The sequence below is a fragment of the Triticum dicoccoides genome, chromosome 2A, assembly GCF_002162155.2.
Source record: "Triticum dicoccoides isolate Atlit2015 ecotype Zavitan chromosome 2A, WEW_v2.0, whole genome shotgun sequence".
NCBI classification, from domain to species: domain Eukaryota; kingdom Viridiplantae; phylum Streptophyta; class Magnoliopsida; order Poales; family Poaceae; genus Triticum; species Triticum dicoccoides.
The window spans coordinates 775,989,766-776,009,125 of NC_041382.1; the positions used below are offsets into that span (position 1 = coordinate 775,989,766).

The 19,360-nt window shown below is 47.1% G+C and overlaps 1 protein-coding gene and 1 long non-coding RNA gene across 2 annotated transcripts; both read left to right on the forward strand.

Moving 5' to 3' along the window:
• Nucleotides 1–4,534: 4,534 nt before the first annotated feature.
• LOC119357216 lies at nt 4,535–7,192 on the forward strand. Its single transcript, XR_005172136.1, has 2 exons — nt 4,535–5,019; nt 5,578–7,192. It is a non-coding gene; the product is annotated as an uncharacterized LOC119357216 (long non-coding RNA).
• Nucleotides 7,193–9,073: 1,881 nt separating this feature from the next.
• LOC119357218 (pre-mRNA cleavage factor Im 25 kDa subunit 2) lies at nt 9,074–13,168 on the forward strand. Its single transcript, XM_037624212.1, has 7 exons — nt 9,074–9,317; nt 10,880–10,925; nt 11,081–11,174; nt 11,267–11,340; nt 12,001–12,087; nt 12,172–12,282; nt 12,694–13,168. Exons 1-7 carry the CDS (start codon nt 9,190–9,192, stop codon nt 12,763–12,765), a joined length of 612 nt encoding a protein of 203 aa, XP_037480109.1. The 5' UTR covers nt 9,074–9,189; the 3' UTR covers nt 12,766–13,168.
• The last annotated feature ends 6,192 nt before the right edge of the window (nt 13,169–19,360 follow it).

The following is a 19,360-nucleotide window of genomic DNA, read 5'->3' on the forward strand; positions in this document are numbered from 1 at the left end:
CTCGTGGAAGCCGTTGATGGCAGCCGCGGAGGCCAGCCCGGCGTGGGCCGGGAGCTGGAGGACCTGGATCTTGGCATCATGCGTGGTGAGCAGCACCTCGCGGCGGCCATCGTCATTGAGGTCGGCGACGAGGGACGGCGGGAGGCGGTCCACGTCGTGCTTGATCGGGAACCCGTTGTCCGACAGGTGGTACCACGCCTCCCGAAACAAGAAGTCGCCCTCGTGCTGCCGGAGGAGGAGGGGGATGGGTCAGCTACGGTTCCGGATCGAATCGGGGAGGGGGGAGGAGGAGGAGGGATGACCTGGAGGAAGAAGAAGACGGTGAAGGCGGCGAGGAGGAGGATGACGAGGTCGCGCTTCCGCATCTTGGCGACGGCGAGGAGCTCAGGCGACCGCCCACCGGAGGGATCTCGGTGAGGGAGGGGGGAAGAAAGCAGAGTGTACCAGTGGCGGCCATCACTGGAGTACGAGGGAGAGAGGAGGAAAGTGAGAGAGGGGAAAAGTGAGGGAGAGAGGAGGGATTCGGCCGAGGATATGAGGATTTCACCTACCTCGTACTTAGTAGTAGCGAGGGGTATAAAACTGCGCTACTACTATCAACTTAGTAGTAGCGCGGGTTTGTAACCCCTCGCTACTACTATGACATGTCCCGGAAGGGCACGGTAGAGACCGCTTAATAGTAGTGTGGGTTAAAAACCCGCACTACTAGTATCAACTTAGTAGTAGCGAGGGGTAAAAACCCGCGCTACTAGTAAGTAGCAGTAGCGAGGGTTATAAACCCTCGCTACTTAGTAAGCGTCTGCCTATAAGCTTTTTTTCTAGTAGTGACACCCTCCTATTGTACCATAGCTCATGAGCGACCAATGTGGCTTCTATTTAAGACCGCTTTTAGCATGCGGTTGAATTTTGTTAATGGCAAATACCCAAAAGGCTTTGATCTCGTTTTATATATAAAGCAACGATCATCAACACCTGGTGCAAACGCACGCCATCACAACATACGCACACATCCCAGGCAGGATAAATAGGCGCTGAGCGCAACAACACCACCCATGATGCAAAGGGATGAAGCCGCGTACGACGAACCGTGGGCTTCAAGACGGCGTCTTCAGGAAGGTTACGGCACCGGAGCGCCACCACCGCCCGATCCGAGGATCAGAGTTTCCCCTGGACTAACACGACGGGCAATAAGAGCCGCGACGACGCCTTCAAGAAAGGAAACGAGCTTCGCCGTTGCCGGTCCGTTCAAAGATAGAACAGGTTTTCACCCAGGTGAACACTCACCGCCACCGAATGCCGCACCCCGGGTACCACGCCGCCACACGATCATGGCCACCGGGCAGCACCAAGCCACGGCCTCTGCCCATGAGCACCGCGCTACCACCAGTAGGCCCATCGCCTCGACATCCAAGACCTTGACACCACCTTACCCGAGACCCGCCGCTACCCCAACCAAAGAGACGAGCGGAAAGGCCCCGCCTTTCGCACCCCTGGGCGGTCCCTAGTGCCGAGACCCAATAGGCCTGCCCTGGCCTCCCTCGATCCAACCTACAGCCTCGGGCGCGAGACGAGCATGGTCCTACTGTCGGGCGTGAGACTTTCTCGGTCCTGCAGCACCGGGCGTGAGATGAGCCATGGACCATAGCTAGGAGCAGGCCAACCTTCGACGAAACTAGCGCCCGACCAAAGTGGATCCGCCAAGCGGACGAGCCAGCCACTGCTGTAGCTGATCTGCCAAGCGATCCACCCGCAGATGAGCCAGTGCCGGAGCCGAGACTGCCGAACCACCGTGTAGCCGACACGTCACAGGAAGGTCGCCGCGAAGCCAAACCTCATCGTGCCGTCGCCGCACACGACTAGAGCAGCCACCACACCGAGCAACTTCCCCACACGCACCATCCGCCAGGATCCACGCGTCTGATTCGGCGCCATCCACCACCATGTTCCGCAAAACCAACCCCGAGGTGCAGCGGCAACCAAATCCACCGCCAGCCGGGCTCCCACGCGAGCCAAACCAGCCCGGTTGCCGTCAAGCCCGAGCCTCCCGAGGCACACCAGGAGCCAGATATGGGCACGCCCAGCCATGGCCGCTAGCGCCCTCCGGCCACCCTCGCGGACACATAGCCGCCCACGACCAGGCAACATCGCCCGGTTGCCACGCCGCCACACACGCGCCCCGCCTCCGCCTAGCTGCGCCCTCCCGTGCCACCCGCGGCCAAGCGAAGAGGAGAAGCTGCCCTGCCGGCGCCGACGCCGACGCCGACGCCGACTAGGCTTCTCCCAGTCGCGCCCTTGGGCGGCGGCCATGGAGCGAGGAGCGGAGGAGGTGGGTTCTCCGGCGGCGGCGGCGACAAGGTCTCGTCCCACGACGCGTGTCGTGGGAGCGTCCCCTCGCAAATACCCTTTTCAATGGGGTTCACCATGTTCTTTTCATGCATTTGGACCATATGCTATCTTTAAATCTGAATTCTGTAACTGGAAATTATGAATTGAAATATTTTTGTATTGCATGAGGCTGGAACATAAAAGAATTAGGGAAACGTTTCCAGCCGGGAACCGGACGAACCGTTACGTAGGTCTCACGCAAGCCGCGAGATGGATCGTAATCATGCGACCAGAAACAGCACATATCCATCTTCCTTCTCCATCGCTCAGCTCCCCCACGCCCATCCCCACAACTCCGTTCCCCTCCTGCACCACCGGCGTCGCCGCTACTCCGGTCCCCTGTCTTGCGACCCTCCTCCTCCTCCTCCCCCCCTCCGCCCTCAATCTCCCTCCTCCTTTTCCTTTCTCTATGATGGCCAACGCTCGCCCTGAATCCCGTGATCCCCGACGACCATCTCTCGTCGGAGATGGACACGACGACAGGGGGGCGCCCTGCGCTGCTGTGATGCCAGAACCAACATCTATTTTTGCTACAACCTGCAGGCCAAAACGCTGGAACCGGCCATCTCAGAAGCTGAAAAACCGGCGAGACTATATGCTACGAGCGGCGAAGTGGAGCTCAACGACGAGCTTCAAATGAGAGGCGACCGGTGCTGCAACCAGCGTGGATTTGAGCTGGAACCGGCCGACAAAATAGCTGCATCCAGCGTGGATTTTTGCTACCAGAAACAAGGCGTGTTCTGATCGGCAACAGGCATAATGTTGAAAGCTTCAAGCAGCAAGGAAAAAGGCTTCAACCGACATAAAAAAAGCTTCAACCATGAAAAATAATAAACAAAAAAGCTTCAACCCGTGCAAAAAATCTTCGACTTGCGCGGCAAAAGCTTCAACCGATGTGTAAAAAAGCTTCAACAGGCGAAAGACAAAGCTTCAACCATGGCAAAAAGCTTCAATGGGGTGGGAAAACAGTTTCAACCATGGAAAATATCTTACGAAGTGACGCCGGAAAAAGCTTCAACCGCTATGTGAAAAAGCTTCAACCGTTGCCATTTTTTGCTACTACTGGCGCCGGATTTGCTACATCCATTGCGGCGGAGCTACGACCTATTACGGTAGTGGCTTTTTTTGTTGCAACCGTTGTTGGATTTTGGTACTACCGGCGATGGATTTTGCTACATCCATCATGGCGGAGCTGCGACCGACGGCGAGATGAATTTTTGCTGCAACCGTCGATGGATTTTTGCTACTATCGGCGTACACTTTTGGTACAACCGGTGACACAGAATGCTACAACCATACGATCATGTTATGACGAGCAGAGGCGTTTTGCTGGAGTCGGTGAGGTCGATTTTGCTACAACCAGCGTCGAGAAAGGCTGCAACGTGCTTCTAAAAAAGCTTCAAACGGAGAACGGCTAGCTAACAATGGCGAGCGGCGGTGACGGAGCTACATGGTGGTGCTGTGATGGGCGCGTGGCGAGTACGGCGGCGGGCTGCGACGATGCTAGAACTCTCCCCCGACGATCCTGCAACCAGGAGGAGGGAGACATGCCCGGCCCGACGGAACTAGGGACGTCTTTTTCTTTTTGATCGGCCCGGCGGAGCTGCATATGGTGAGCGTCCCCGGCGAGCTGTGGTGGCGAGCGTCCCCGGCGAGTTGCAACAGCGAGTGGCCCTGGCGAGCTCCGACACGGCAGCCAAGGGCGAGCACGAAGAGGCTGGACGACGTAGATCCATTTTTTCTGTTTGCGCGTGCGTGGAAGGAAGAAGATGACTTGGCATCGACAATCTCGTCCGTTCACCTTTGCAGATCCAATGCTCGGCAGCAGACCGGCCCAAATTTGCGCCGGTGCGCCGGCGCAGAGTACTGGCCAAAGAATTAATTGTACGTGGAAAAATGTCCATATGCACACAATGTAAGGGAAACAGAAATATTAAAGAAACAGAAGAGAAAAATGCATTTATCTACCTACTAATAAACCAGCGATTGCTTCTAGTCGTACGTCGCGACGTTTTTGCATAAAAGTCCCTCTATTTTTCAGAATTCAACCCGCAGTCCTTTTTAAGTCATTAAACTGAGATACCGTTTTGTTTTTGCAAAAGAAACCCTATACTTTGGTATATTCAACCCGCCGTCCATACGTCTGATTTTATTATTTGGGAGCGGATCAAATCGGCGGCTCGAGCGGCGACGGCGGCGACGGCTCGAGCTTGCAGGGGCTGGGGGCAGATCCGGAGGCGGGGGTCGCTGGTGACGACGAGGAAGGCGGAGCACGGGCGGATCCATGGCATCCGCAGCTCCTGGGCACAAAGGAGACAGGGAGGCCAGGGAGAGAAGAAGGAAGAAAGGAGGGTTGTGCGGCGACCTAGCGAGGAGCTCGCCGGAGCTGGGCGAAGGCGGACTGGCGTGGGAGACGGAGGGGTCCGGCGCAGTCCTTGCAGGTGGAGGCAGGCGTCGAAGCAGAGGACGAGAGGATCCCCGGCCTAATTGTGGCATGCACTCAGCTTCCCCGATCCATCCCCTCCTACCCATCCGGCCCTTCCTCGATGGCCCGCATGCGACGAGCCCCTACACGGGGTAAGAAGGGGGATCGCGCGAGGTGGAGCACTCCAGCCCCCTCCTAGCCCTACCACGGTGAGGCCTCCTTTCCCTCTCTCCCTGCCTGAGCCATAGGCTGGCGGCGCTGAGGTCGATCTGCTCATGCACACACTGTTGCTGTGACATGATGACAGCCACGACCCACTTTTTCTTCCAGTTCCTTGTTTTTGTGGTGGATGCATCCATGATTATTTGTTTCAACTATTGATTTTCAGTTTAGTCAATCAAACCCATTCCAATGCTGCTCTTTTACTTGTACAAATAAACTATTGTTCACTAAACTGGGCAGCTAGCTACTGGTGTCTCAAAGATTAAGCGCAGGTTGGTACTTATGGTTAGGCCTGCCTCAAGTAGAGGAAGAAGAGGAGGCCTGAAAGAGAGAGGCCGCAAGGTAGAAGCCTTTTGATTAGGAGGCAGTCCAGCAAGTTGGACGAACTGCTGATAAAGAGATAATTCTATTCTGAATTTTTATCTGAAAAGCAAGATTGGATCACGGGTGTATGTTGGCTATGTCTCTCACGGTGTGTGGAACCAGTTATTGGTTAATTTCATCTTGTTTGTTGACATTGATGGTGTTGTCCATTGGTTTAACAGAAATTTGTTGAAGCTAAAGATGAAGAGGAACTCATGGAAGAGGAAAAAAAATGACATGGTAGAAACTCATTCACACATATCAGGGTCATAGTGAGAGGATTGATCTGCTTGATTCGCTCCTGATGGTCGGTGGATTGTTTCTGGTAGGGCTAAGAGTTCTGTGAAGGTAAGATTTTGATCCAACCTATTAAGCAGTACCACACAAATTACAGGAGAATCTGTTGTTTGGTCCAACCTATAAAGGTGCCATATATGCTCAGTTGCTCACAACAGTGCTAATATTAACAAGGTGAATAAACTCCTGCTCTAGCGGAAGATATCCTTTATATTTTTGGGGTCACTGATACCTATACAAAAACATAAGATGTTTTTCTAGATAACATCTTTCCTCCAAAATAATTTATATATCATCTAGACTTGGTTAGTTATAACTTTTGCTTTCTGTTCTTTCCACACGCTTCTGTAGGTTCAAATGACAATTGTTAAATTTTGGGACCTTAAGACTTTTTAGTTGATTGCATCCTCTAGACCGGGAGGTATAATAGCATATCCCAATTGTCTAATTGATGATTCAGAAAGCTCTGGCTCTACTCATGTATATCAATTTATATTCGGATTGTGAAGTACTCCTTCTATAAAGAAATATAAGAGCGTTTAGTTCTATAAAACATATTTATATGTAGTTATCCAACAAATTTATGTCCTAAAATCTTACAACTTCTCTTAAGCTGTTTTTTGCAGGAAAGCTGTATTTGATCATAACCTTGGCTTAAATGCAATTTAATTTCAACCTCAAATTTGGTGATTTTTTGAATGCACAACTGTGTCGGTAGAGGACTAGAGGTTGACAGTTATGAATTTTGTGATAATCTTCGGTTATACTGTTATATATAGCACTTTCCAGGTTATATGGTTCACATTCTCTGAGCCAATTCACGATGACCATTCCAGATTTGGGCCTTGCGTTTTTAAATTATTTTGTAACATTTTGGTTGATCTTTGATGCTGCTCCTTAATTTTTTACATTGACTGGTGTAGAACTAAATGAGTGTTGCCATTCAAGGGAAGCCCCAAGCTTTTAAACAGTATATGAATGTTGTTAGCTTGGTCCTTCACAAATAAGTCCCTTGATGTGTGTCATCTGTCATTGCGTATAAGATCTGGTCTTTCTACTTTGCATTGATTTTTCTTCTCCCGGTGCACTGAATCTGCAAGGGCGTGTAGACGGCAGGATGAGCAGCAGCATGCCGGTGGTAAGACAGGGCGTGTTGGCGTACGCGAAGAAGCCATGCATGAATCTTCGTGGCGGATGCTTGCTGGCCGTAGTGGCAGCACCAATTCAAGCTGGGAGGCGAGAAGCTGGAGTAGCAGGAACGATTGGTCGTCCATTAGGCATGAACCCAACTCCACTGTACTCCCTTTTCTTTCCGTAACCAATTCTTTGGAGCAGACATGTGGGTACAGTTACATAGCCTGAAGATTGTTTGCTTTTTTTGGTTAGTTCAGATTTAGATTTCTCAGATATTCACTATTTGATCAATCGATCCATGTAGATCTCATTGACATCACTACAAGAAACCTGTTAATTCATGACAGATTTCGGATTACGTTCTCAGAATCCGTCACAGATAGGGTGCCCATCGATCATGGTTTCTCTAGTTCGTCACGGAAAACGTCATGGATTAGCAAGATGAAAATAGGCCCCCAAAGCGGTAGCCCCGTTATGACGGACACAGAGAAACCATCACGGAAACAGTCATGGAACGAGCAGTTGGGCCTTTTTTTTATTTATACACCATCCAGTCCGTCATGGATGGCTCATGCTGATGTGCCATATGTTTTTTTTCTTCTTTTGGCCAATATGTTAGTCCTTGCTACGTCCCGTGCTACACATGGTGCCATGCGAGCTTGCAGTAGTATGGGCCCACATGTAAGTGTAGCAGAGCAAGAAATGAGCCGAGACGATGCCACATCAGCTTCGCCGAAAAGTGCGGGTCCCACATGTCAGTATGACACAGAGAAACGATGCCACATCAGCTTCGCCGAAAAGTGCGGGTCCCACATGTCAGTATGACACAGAGAAATAACAAAAAAATATTAATAGCGCTCAAGGTGTTCGAAATATGACTATCTGATGTACTGGCGTACAGAGGAAGTTCCATGGATTTACTGGCGTATAGAGATATGACTATCTGATGTACTCGTATGACTTAGCTGAGTTTCCTCTTTCTGTAACAAGGCTCTCTTTTAAAGTTGTTTCGCTGTCCTCAGTCCTCGTGATCTCGGAATCAGTATTTAGTTGATAACTATGGCAACAAAGGATAGTTTGCGAACAAGGTTCTCATCCCTTATATTTATTTTGGCACGGAAAAGCACTGTGATTAAATCTGTTGAGTACGCCCTTATAGCAGACTAGAAGTAAGCTTCATATGAATGGACCTTGAATGTTGTTATTGATAAAGAACTGAATATAAGATACATTTACAATTATGTGAGGAAGCGAGAGTCGATTATAAGGAGGTAGAGATGTCCATGGTGGAGCTGGTGGACAGTATGGTACGTATAAGAGAACCGTGAGTGGTTGAGTACCAACTGCAGCGGCTTGGCTGCCTCTGAAAGTGGTAGCAATTCCGGGCCAGCAAGGCTCACGCGCGCCAAGATGGAAAGCATCAACCACGACTCCACGATGCCGACATGTACAGCGCCGCCGGCTCCGATGGGAGCGGGCTTCCGGATCATCACAAGGAGCTAATTAAGGAGCCACATTACGTTAGTATTGCAGCGCATCAGACATGCTTAATTTTTCTATGAGCCAGGTTAAATTAATTAGTATTTTCTTTTAGGTATTCTTAGTGCAAAAATGTCAAGAAAGTGGATGAGCTTCCAGGTAAAACCGTAACAACAGTATATTTTCAACTATCAAGCCTTTTGATTTGAAAAAATATAGTCACAATTATCTTCCGTGTGCATGTAAATTTCCATGAAAATTGACGAGATTTGTGCGACATTTTAAAAAAATCACGATATTTTTTTCTAGAGCATTAAAACATCAATCATAAAAAACAATTTTTGTGCAAATTTACAAGTTCTTGAAGCATCATGAATATCTACATGTACTTAAGTAATATATCTACATCAAGGTAGCCCTCAATTCATACATTAATAACTACAAATATGCATTTCCTTTTCAAACTATCATATTTAATTAACGAATGTTTCCATGTGAGAATTCTCAAAAGTTCTTTTATCTTTATACCACAACTGCACATCCAAATTATCTCACCTTAAGCACTCTGTTCTTTTAAATTTTTTTTGAGGGTACTCTGTTCTTTTAATTAAAATGTGATTTTTTTATATCCCGATGCAACGCACGGGCATATTTACTAGTATCTATACAAATCCAGACCAAACCGTGGCTGTAGACGGAAGGAAGTGGGCCTGTCTGTATATCACGAAACCGACCGAGCCCAAGCAGCGACCGAGACGCCGACCTGACCCGACCCCGACCCCACCCCCCACCATCAGCCTCTCCTCCCCCGCCGCCGCCACCACCGGCGACCACCGGAGCCCGAGAAGAAAACCGCGAGCGCCCCGCGAATCGAAGCGGAGGAGATGGTGGGCGCCTCGACGTCGTCGGTGGTGAACGTGTACCCGCTCGCCAACTACACGTTCGGCACCAAGGAGCCCAAGATGGAGAAGGACACCTCCGTCGCCGACCGCCTTGCCCGCATGAAGGTCAAGTAAGTGCGCCTCCCCGCCCTCGGCCTCCCTGATCCACTCCATGAACCGCTCTCGCCGGAAGCCCTGAACACTAGAGCTCGGATTATTCCCCGGGTCGAAGATCCCCGTCGTTAGTTTCGATTTCATCAGCAGAGTCCCCTGCGCTGGCGAGTTCCGCGGGGGAATGTCTGGAGGTGGCCAGATCGTTGCCTACTTTGGTCAAAATTTGAAATTTACTCCGCCTGGACGCTTTGTATTAGCTCAGATCAGTATAAGAACTCTGGAAATCGCTTCATGGAAACCTAGATCTGTGTGTTGATATATGAATTTTGATTGGATTTTTGGCTATCTATTCAGGGTTGAAAGCTGCCGGTGGCTTGAAATAACTGCACAAATGCAGAGCAATCTAGTTTACTCGATGTGCTTAGCAGGGGAACTTTAATAAGTATGGAGCTTGGCAAATTTTGTTTTTTGTAACGGCATAACTTGTAATTATGCCACTTTATGTTACAAATTGTTCCTTTTACCATGCATTATTGTTGGGACAAGATCAAATTGTTGCATATCTGTAGTCAAATTTTGAACATCATGTTGCTAAGGCTGCTTGGTTTTAGCTCGGATTTAGGTACTGCAGAAATTGCTTCGTGGAAACCCAGTGTTCTGTGTATCTGCCTGTATGCTAATATAGGTGCTTTTGTTAGTTTGATGGCTTTCTGTTGAGGGTTGTAAGCTGGTGCTGGCTTGGAATAGCAGAAGAAATGCCGACCAATCTAGTTTATGAGGTCGACCATTTCCTCTCTGTTCGTGGTTACATTACTTTGTGTAGTTCCTTTACTAGATGTGCTTATCAGGGGAACTGCAATAATTATGGGGCTTGGCAGATTTCTTTTGTAATCATGGAGCATTATGTAATTAATGGTTCCTTATGTCGGAGTATACCATGGAGCATTATTGGAAGAAGACCAAATTTCCATGTTTTTAGTCAAATTTCGAACATCTTGTTGCGAATGCTGCTCTTATTTAGCATGGATTTAGGTACTGTGGAACTTACTTGATGAAAACAGAGTGTTATGTGAATCTGTCTGTATGTTAAAAAATAGGTGTTTTTGTTAGTTTGATGGCTTTCTGTTGCGCGTTGTAAGCTGGTGCTGGCTTGAAATAACAGCAGAAATGCCGAGCAATCTAGTTCCTGAGGTTGACTACTCCCTCTTGTTTCAGGATTGCATTACTGTGTGTAGTTTCTTTAATAGATGTGTGTAGTAGGGGAACTACAATGGTTATGTTGCCTGGTGGATCCTTTTTTTTTTTTGCCAAGGATGTAACTTGTAATTATGGTGCACTTTGTAACAAATAGTTATAAAAGATAATTTGTTGGTAGAATGGCCTGGAATGTCAAGTCAATATGTATCATAAAGGAAATCCATATAGAAGCTTCGGTGGTTCTTCAATTGGTTGTAGGTTTATGTACATTCTGTTTTGTGTCTTAAGTACCCTGCGAACAGCTTGGCTTCTTTGCTAAATATGTTTCTTAACCTTGTCCTGTCAAGTGGATCAACCAACTAATTACTTTGACAAATGGCAGCTACATGAAAGAAGGAATGCGGACAAGTGTTGAAGCAATCCTGCTGGTATGTTTCTATTCTTCCATCTCATCATTATGTTCATATACATTTTTGTGACTGAACACATCCAATTGTTGACAAATTTCCTGCAGTAACAATTGTTCAGTGGACGTATTAATTTGGCAAATAAACTGAAATATTCATTGCATTATCCTGTTCAGGTGCAAGAGCACAATCACCCCCACATACTGTTATTGCAAATTGGGAACACATTTTGCAAACTTCCTGGTGGACGTTTGAAGCCTGGGGAAAATGGTGAGTTTTCTGTTGCTTCACTCTTCTATTTTGTTCCTCATACATGGGGTCATCTGCTTTGGCTGTTTGCTTACGTGACTTGAATTCTACAGAAATTGAGGGCCTGAAAAGAAAGTTGTGCAGCAAACTTGCAGTGAACTCACCTTCCTTTCCACCTAACTGGCAGGTATTTGAGTCCAAGAGAAGTTCAGTTCCTTTTTTGTTAATGGTCAATGGCCATACCATTTCGCATAATTATGTTGGAACTGGTCACTTTGTACCTTACTGAATCATAGTTAATCCAACTGCACTGAAGACTATCTACATCTGGAAGAAATAAAAGATTGAACTGCGATTTCAGCTTCTTTGACCCATCTATAACAGTCATATTTATGGCATGTCCTGTGTCCGAGAGGAAAAATTTATAGCATGTCACTAACATTATATAGCTCCGTATGTACTATGTTGTGGCTGTGCCTAAATGGAACAGTGACACGGGTGCTAAGTGCTAACTACAGAAATCGCTATCACAATTTCCACTATTTAAAACATGAACCACCTACCATCACCCCAGCATAATTTCCTGTGTCCACATGCTTATGAAACAATATTCGAAGTGGACATCTGTAGAAGACATGCAACACTGACGTGTAGTCTTTACTTACCGAAGTATGAAATACGTTGAATCAGCATGAACTTGCGTGTCTAGCTTCTTACAGTAATCTTGGGTTCCTGTCCTATTGACAGCATGCTCACTTTGTTGCTATGAGATGTTTTTTAACGTAGACCTTGTGTAATGTAAACTGTATCCATTCCTATAAAGCTGTAATGTGTTTTTCACTTACAGGTTGGTGAGTGTGTTGCTGTTTGGTGGAGGCCAAACTTTGAAACCGTGATGTATCCTTATTGCCCTCCACATATAACCAAGCCCAAGGTACATTCTTGCTTAAGAGGTTTTTTTACCATCTATTGTTGGGATTTGGGATTAGATAATGAAAATGACCAATGTGATGAACAGGAATGCAAGAAGCTTTTCATTGTTCATCTAACTGAAAGAGAGTATTTCGCTGTTCCAAGGAACTTGAAGCTACTTGCTGTTCCACTGTTTGAACTCTATGACAATGTTCAGGTAAGTGGCACTCCCCCATGCTGAATGTTAGCTTTCCTTGATGTTTAGAAACATTGTATTCATCCCTCGAGTGTGTCTAGATATATATGCCTTAATAAATTTCTTGCTTCACATAAATGAATGATGGTACTATTGAATTGATCTCTGTGAGAAAGAATCCATCTCTTGTAGTTATGAAACCACTTCAATCTGGATTCCTTTTGGCACCATCAGTTTTTACCATTTTTATTTCTGTTTAACCAGGCAATAGGGATAGGATGGCTGTAACATGCATTTTTTTAATGAAATTCAGACCCCACACAAAGTTTGCTCAAGCATGCTATATTTTGCTCTGTGACTTGTATTATTACATCGTGCCGTTATCAAGGTTTTTGTGGTGAAAGTCTGAAATCTGTTTCTATTTGTATGCAGCGGTATGGACCTGTAATTTCCACCATCCCGCAGCAGCTGTCTAGGTTCCAATTCAACATGGTGAGCTCATAAGGGTGATGAGATAGTGTTCCCAAGGCCTCTTTCGGCAGCCCACTCCGAGCGTCTCTTCGACATCAAACTGGCTAATCAACTTAGCATGACTTGTTTTCTCAGTAACCATGTTTCCATGAATTATGCGGCATTCGCACTATTAGTCTAAAAACTAGACATGTACCTATGTTTGTTCTTTCATTTTGCGATTCCGTTAGTACATCTCAACTGTGTTGTATGTGTGGTGTATTTTGTGGTTGTTGTTCCGTGTTCTAATTTATTTGTGTATATGTACCAATGTATGTATTTATAATTTGCATGATCTGCTGTAGTAACTTGTCAGACTCGCTTTCTATTGTCCGCCGATGAATTGGGAATGTTTTGTAAGGAGCTACCCCTTCAAATTACAAGCTTCCTTATTATTTTCGGCAGTGTACCATAATCTTTTAAGCTTTTCGGTATTGTAAGCCTTTTTGAATGCCTGCACCCTTGGTCATGTATAAGTTCACGCATGTTCAGTAGGCTATGGATCATTACATGGCCCTTCAACTGGCAGGTGTGGATGTTTGCCTTGCTGAGCTAAAAGGTGACCAAAATCCTTTCAAAAAAAAAGAGGTGACCAAAATGCCAAAAGCATCTGTAATTTGGTCTGAGATCATAACGTTGCTGTTGTCTGCTTCACATATTCAAATAATAAAAACCATTTTAGTTATGCAATTTCTCTCTTAGACAAACCCAGTAAATTCCAGAAGAACATTTTCATTATGCAATTTCTCCCTTACACACCCCATTATATAATATACAGGCATATTGAGGAGCCTCCATCGCAGCCACTGTGTGGGAACACATGATGAGATGTTTGGGAACACATGATGAGCTCCTGAATCAATTATCCATAGGGAACTCTGCGGTCAAGCATGGCGTGTATGGAAATGAACTTCGTAAGAATTCATAGCCTTCACTAAACCCATGGTAGCGTGTCGGGCGCATGTTTCCCAGGTATTGGAACTTCGAGCTACTCAAATGATAGGCCATTCCTCTCTGCAAGGACTCGCTCAGAAAGAGAACTTCATGAGGGTGAAATCCAAGGATGTAAAAATCTTTGGTGCCAAGGACATCCTTATTTTCCTGCTTAGCTTGTTCTTTGTAATCTGGAGATCTATCACGAGGGGGATTATCGTTGACGTCTTCTATGATCCAAGACCCCTGAGCATCCGGATTGTATCTCAGATCTGCTTGCATACGGCCAAGGACAAGATCTGTCTCATACTTTAAGACCCACTCGGTAGGAGCATGAGCCTCGTCGAGGATCCATACTTGAAGCCAGCGATGAGAAGCGATTGATGCAAGATACACACCTTTCTCCGATTTTCCGAGTCGTTGTTGTGGAACTTCTTGGGCCTTGGTAATAATACCTTGGGGTGGCTTGATTACTTGGTACTTGCCACTTAACAAAGATATTCTGCAGATAAACAAATATATGTAGTAGTTACAAAATTACAAATTCAAAAACATACATATCTTATAGATCGAATGATATTTCAGTGGCAGTTTTTCTACTAAAAAAAGAGAGGATAATCCCTTAGCCTCGGCAAGCATCCATTGATGTTGAAGCTCCGAATTCATCCTATCTAGGTCAAATTTCAACCTTAAAGTTATCTGGGAAACGTCATATTTTTAAGGCCTCCCAGCGAACTCACTTAGATCCATCGGATCATGATCTAACGGAAGAGAATTCTCTGCACAGCTTGCCATTTTTTTGTGCGACATGACAATTTTCGCCATCGATCATGACAATTTCTGTAAATTTCACATGGCAATTACTTGAAAACGCATGGCAAGTTTGCGCGTTCGCTGGGAAGACGCTCCCATCGAATGTTCGTCAGATAACGCCGTCCAATTTCGAAGAGAGAGAGAGAGAGAGAGAGAGAGAGAGAGAGAGAGAGAGAGAGAGAGAGAGAGAGAGAGAAGGGTAGTACTTCATGACAAAATGGTGGTGCACGTAGAGGTGTCCATGCCAGTAGACGGCGCGTCTTTGGTTCATGGGAGACCAAGGCACGTCGGCGATGGTCCCGAAGGCCTCCCCCTGCCGCCGGAAGGACCTCTCCTCCCACCTGTTAGTCCTGGAGGAGTACACGTGCAGCAGCATCGGCGACGGCGGCCACTCCCACCCCGCCGCCCGTGGTCCCCGGCTCCAAGGAACCTCCGGGACGGCGAACACCTCGTAGTGCGGCGACACGGCGGGATCGAACGCGATGTAGTCGTAGTGGCGGAAGAAGAGCTCCTTGGTGTCGCGACGGCGCGGCCGCGGCGGCAGCACGGCCAACCACCGCGCGGCCGGGCTCACCACGTAGCCGCCCAGCAGGAGGAGGAGGCCATTGCAGTGGTCCTTGACGAGCACGTCACAGCCCCAGTCGGGAAGGCGCCGGAGGAACTTGGCGGTGGCCACGGACGAGGCCGGCGAGGGGGGGCATGCGAAGAGGTGCGTGAACTCGCGGCCTTGGAAGTTGATGAGGATGCCGGCGAGCGGGAGGCGTGGGGGGTCCATGAGGCGGCGGGCGTCGACGGCGGCGCGCCAGGAGCTGTGCACGCACCGCGCCGCGGCGAGGACGTGCGGAGGGAGGCGGCGGAGGACGTCGGCGAGCAGGTCCTCGGGCAGCTGGTCCATGGCCATGATCGATCTGTGCCGTCCCGTGCTGTATCTGTGCGCTTTTGTGGACGCAGTCCGGATCCCTAACGAGACCGAGAGTCCGAGACCGACGCAATCCGGATGACTCACGATTACTCGTGAGCAGGAAAATTAACTGGCCGGCACACGTTCGCTTCGAGCTGGTGATTTCCTGCGTCGACGGCGGGCGGAAGACCATGCATGCGGCTGCCGGAGCTCAGCCACCTCCTGTCCCTGCAGTAGGGTTGCTGCCGCCGGCGATCAAGAGTTCAAGACTGTGTGCATGGTTTTAGGCTCGGCTCGAAGCTCGCTCCACCGCCTTGACGTCTCGCTGACCCCGCCGACGCCAGGGGGCGTGCCACGATCGCCCCTGCCAACGGCTTCGCAAACGACTCCGAGAGGGAGACTGCATCTTCACCGGTATGGTTGTGCCAAATATGCGTGTCCAAGCTCATGTATTTGCTGTTTTTGCTATCCAAAGGTCAAACATATGTGTGTCCAAGCTCATGTATGTGTTGTTTTTGGTATCCAAAAGTCAAATATAAGATTGAACAGGCTCATGTATATGCTGTTTTTGGTATCCAAGAGTCAAATATATGTTTGTACAAGCTCATGGATGTGCTCTTCTTGCTATCAAAAAGTCAAATATATGCGTGTCCAAGCTCATGTGTGTGTTGTTTTTCTATGCTAGGCAATGGAGCATGATAAGCAAGCAGAGAAGGATTATGAAGAGGAGGAAGAGAATGAGGAGGAAGAGGATGAGTAAGATACTCTGTTTGAGGAGGAAGATTCTCATTTTGATGTCAAAGCACTAAGTGTTATGCTATGCAAAATTGCATTGTTTGGCTGTCAACGTTCAATATTTTTTGCCGTATAAAGTTCAAAGGAGGAGCTGTCCAAAATTCAAAAGCAATGATGCCCAATTCTTTCTTAGTCATATTTGTTCAATTTCTACACTTTCCATAGAAGAAAGCTTATTTTTCATCACTATGATCATTTTTTAAACCATAGACTGCTAGATGTTGCATTTTTAGCAATAGAAAGTGCTTCTTTTACAAATTATGGGTTTAATTGCTGTAGAAGATCAAAAATGGTATGTAAAAACAGGTTCTGCTACCTCCCAGATGTTATGGCGCTAGCTGGCTCACGAGCCGGCTCGGTCTGAGCCGAGCCATTGCAAAAAACGAGCCGAGCCACCTAAAGTGGGCTCGTTGGCTGAGCGAGCTGAGCCGAGCCAGGCTCGGCTCGGCTCGGCTCGTGTCCAGCCCTAGTTCCAGGCCAGTGGATCAACTGATGCCCAGCCAGAGTGGTGTTCATGGCCAAATCTTCTGGAGATACGCTTTTGAAGTGCTGCCGTTTTGATCCTATTATTAGTTATTACCCTCCTCATCTTAGGTTCTCAGTGCTGTTTGTTCTGTACCATAATCTACGTCTGTCAATGCTATATATGTTGGATTGTATTGAATGCGTTTTGCACTCCCCTACAACCACACCACAAAATGCAAACGTGATCAAACCAACTTAATCACATCCAAGTGTCCACGTTACAACAATGGTCTACCAATCAGATCAACGGTTCAAATCAAGTGTTTTGCCATTAGACTACCCCAAAACGTCCCCATGCTAGACAACCCAATGATCGTTAGCTCTAGGAAAAAAGACCACGTCCGTGATCTAATCTCACTAAACCGACCAACGCCGCCGGCCGCCGCCACTCCATGCACTCTCCCCGATGTCTACGCCCAGGTGGCCACAGTCTTGAGGACACCTCGGCCCACTCCGTCCATTTCATCATTGCCTCCTCCAGATGAGTTGCACTGTCTGCTTCTCCTTTTGCACTCTCTTGCTCTACCACCTTCACATTCGGTACATACTTGATCTATTGTGGGTTGCATCACAGCTGGCTCCTCCATACTTGCATCTTGGCTCCCAAAAGATACTTCCCTTCTTGTAAACACAAATTTGCTTACATCATCATCATCTTCTGCATTATCTGGAGGATACACTACTTGCTAGGAATTGGGTGTGCCACATCTGCATCTTCAGGCTGAACATATCTGCAATTTCTGGCTCATTTGATTTAATCTTGCAACGACTAATCACTAGAGGTAGCTGCCTTATTGGGAAATTGACCACATCATCCTCAGTGAAGTTTGCATTCAAACTGTCATCGTGGTCAAGATATAGACTAAATGAGTAATGGCCAAGTGACACAAATGTAAGCATCCAATCTGTGTCACTATCTCCTCTGATTTCTCTCAACACATTCCTCTTGATTGACATAATGGGAATGCATTAATAGACCTTGAGCCTGCCTGCCATCTCCCATCCTATCTCCTCAACTAGGTGTTCAATCATGATTGGAGACCAAGTATCTGTATCAACTTCATCATACCATAGTTCATGACCATTGAGATAAGAACAATTTCTACCTTGCCCAAGAAATATCCACATAGTTAAAATGAACTAAAAACTTCTTGCTGCGCTTACTTGCATACATCAAAATAGAGCACAACAAAACAGAGCCTCAGAAACACAGGCAAGCAACCACCTTTGAGCACCAAAAACCCTATTAACACCAAAAACCCTATACCACCACTGTATGATCTAGAATCTACTCAGCCGTTTCTACATCCAACAAAACATAGCGCATATACGTCTTAATCCCCTGCAGACAACAAACTTTTCCAACCCAAAACCCTATACACCGAAACCCCCCAAATCTTGGTCCAAAACCCTATCCAAATCTTCAAATTATAGATGGCCATAACTGACTAAAAAACTCAACATCCACAATGCCAAAACCTAAATTTCTATCCTAGATATTATAGCGCAAGAACCATGAGGGCTTACTGTAGTTGGGCTCCGGAGCACCATCGGATCGACAAACAAGCGACATCCCGCCAAAAGAGCTTCAGTGACGAGATGCGGCACGCCTCCGCGGTGACTCTCACCCTTCCCCAAGAACTGGCACCGGAGATGGTGCGCTGCTGCCGACAATTGCCTCCACCCGCCTCTTCCTGCGCCACCTATCCCCTCCTCCCCTTTCATTATGATCAAAGCCGAAGAGATAGGGAGATGGGAGGAATTACAGAGCAAACTAGGGATTTTCTTGTAAAAACATTGGGCAACATCCCGCAACCACCAGCTAGCGCCTCCCACTGGTCAACATGTGGTCAAATCGAGCAACAATGAGTGGCATACGATGAACAGTGACTGTATAATCACGTCTTGTCGTATTCAGTGACCGTATTGGATGTACTTTTAAGTACAGTGACCAAAGCGTGCTTTCTTCGCAAGTTCAAGCACCACCAATGCATTTAACTCCTTTTGGAATGATTCAATAAAGGCGGAAGTTGTTGGTTTTCAAAGTATCATATAGATGTGGAGGTAGATTATCTTGGCACGAATGATTACCAATAGAGTAACACGGGACAGAAATGGTGATTACACCCAGGAGGTGGTTAAAACAGCGTTATTCCAGATATTCCCAATAAAGGTGCTGGGGCCAGATGGCTTCCCAGCCCATTTCTTTCAGTGACATTGGGAGTTATGTGGGGCTGATGTCACAACGGTAGTTCTAAGGATTATTAATGGCACTGAATCGGTAGAAAGTATTAACGAGACTATGTTGGTTTTAGTACCAAATGTAAAAAATCCCACCCTTCTGTCACAGTTCATGCCTATTTCATTGTACAATATTTTGTATAAAATTGCTTCGAAAATCATATACAATAGGCTGGAACTAGTGTTGCCAGAGATAATACCAGAAGAATAGTACGCGTTCGCCCCAGGTAGACTTATTACTGATAACATAATCACTACTTGTGAATGCTTGCACTACATGAAAAGGAATACTGCAAAGAAAAACAGAAGTTTGCGCCCTAGCTATATATGATGATGTCATATGATAGGGTGAAGTGGGATTACTTGCAAGCAATAATGTTG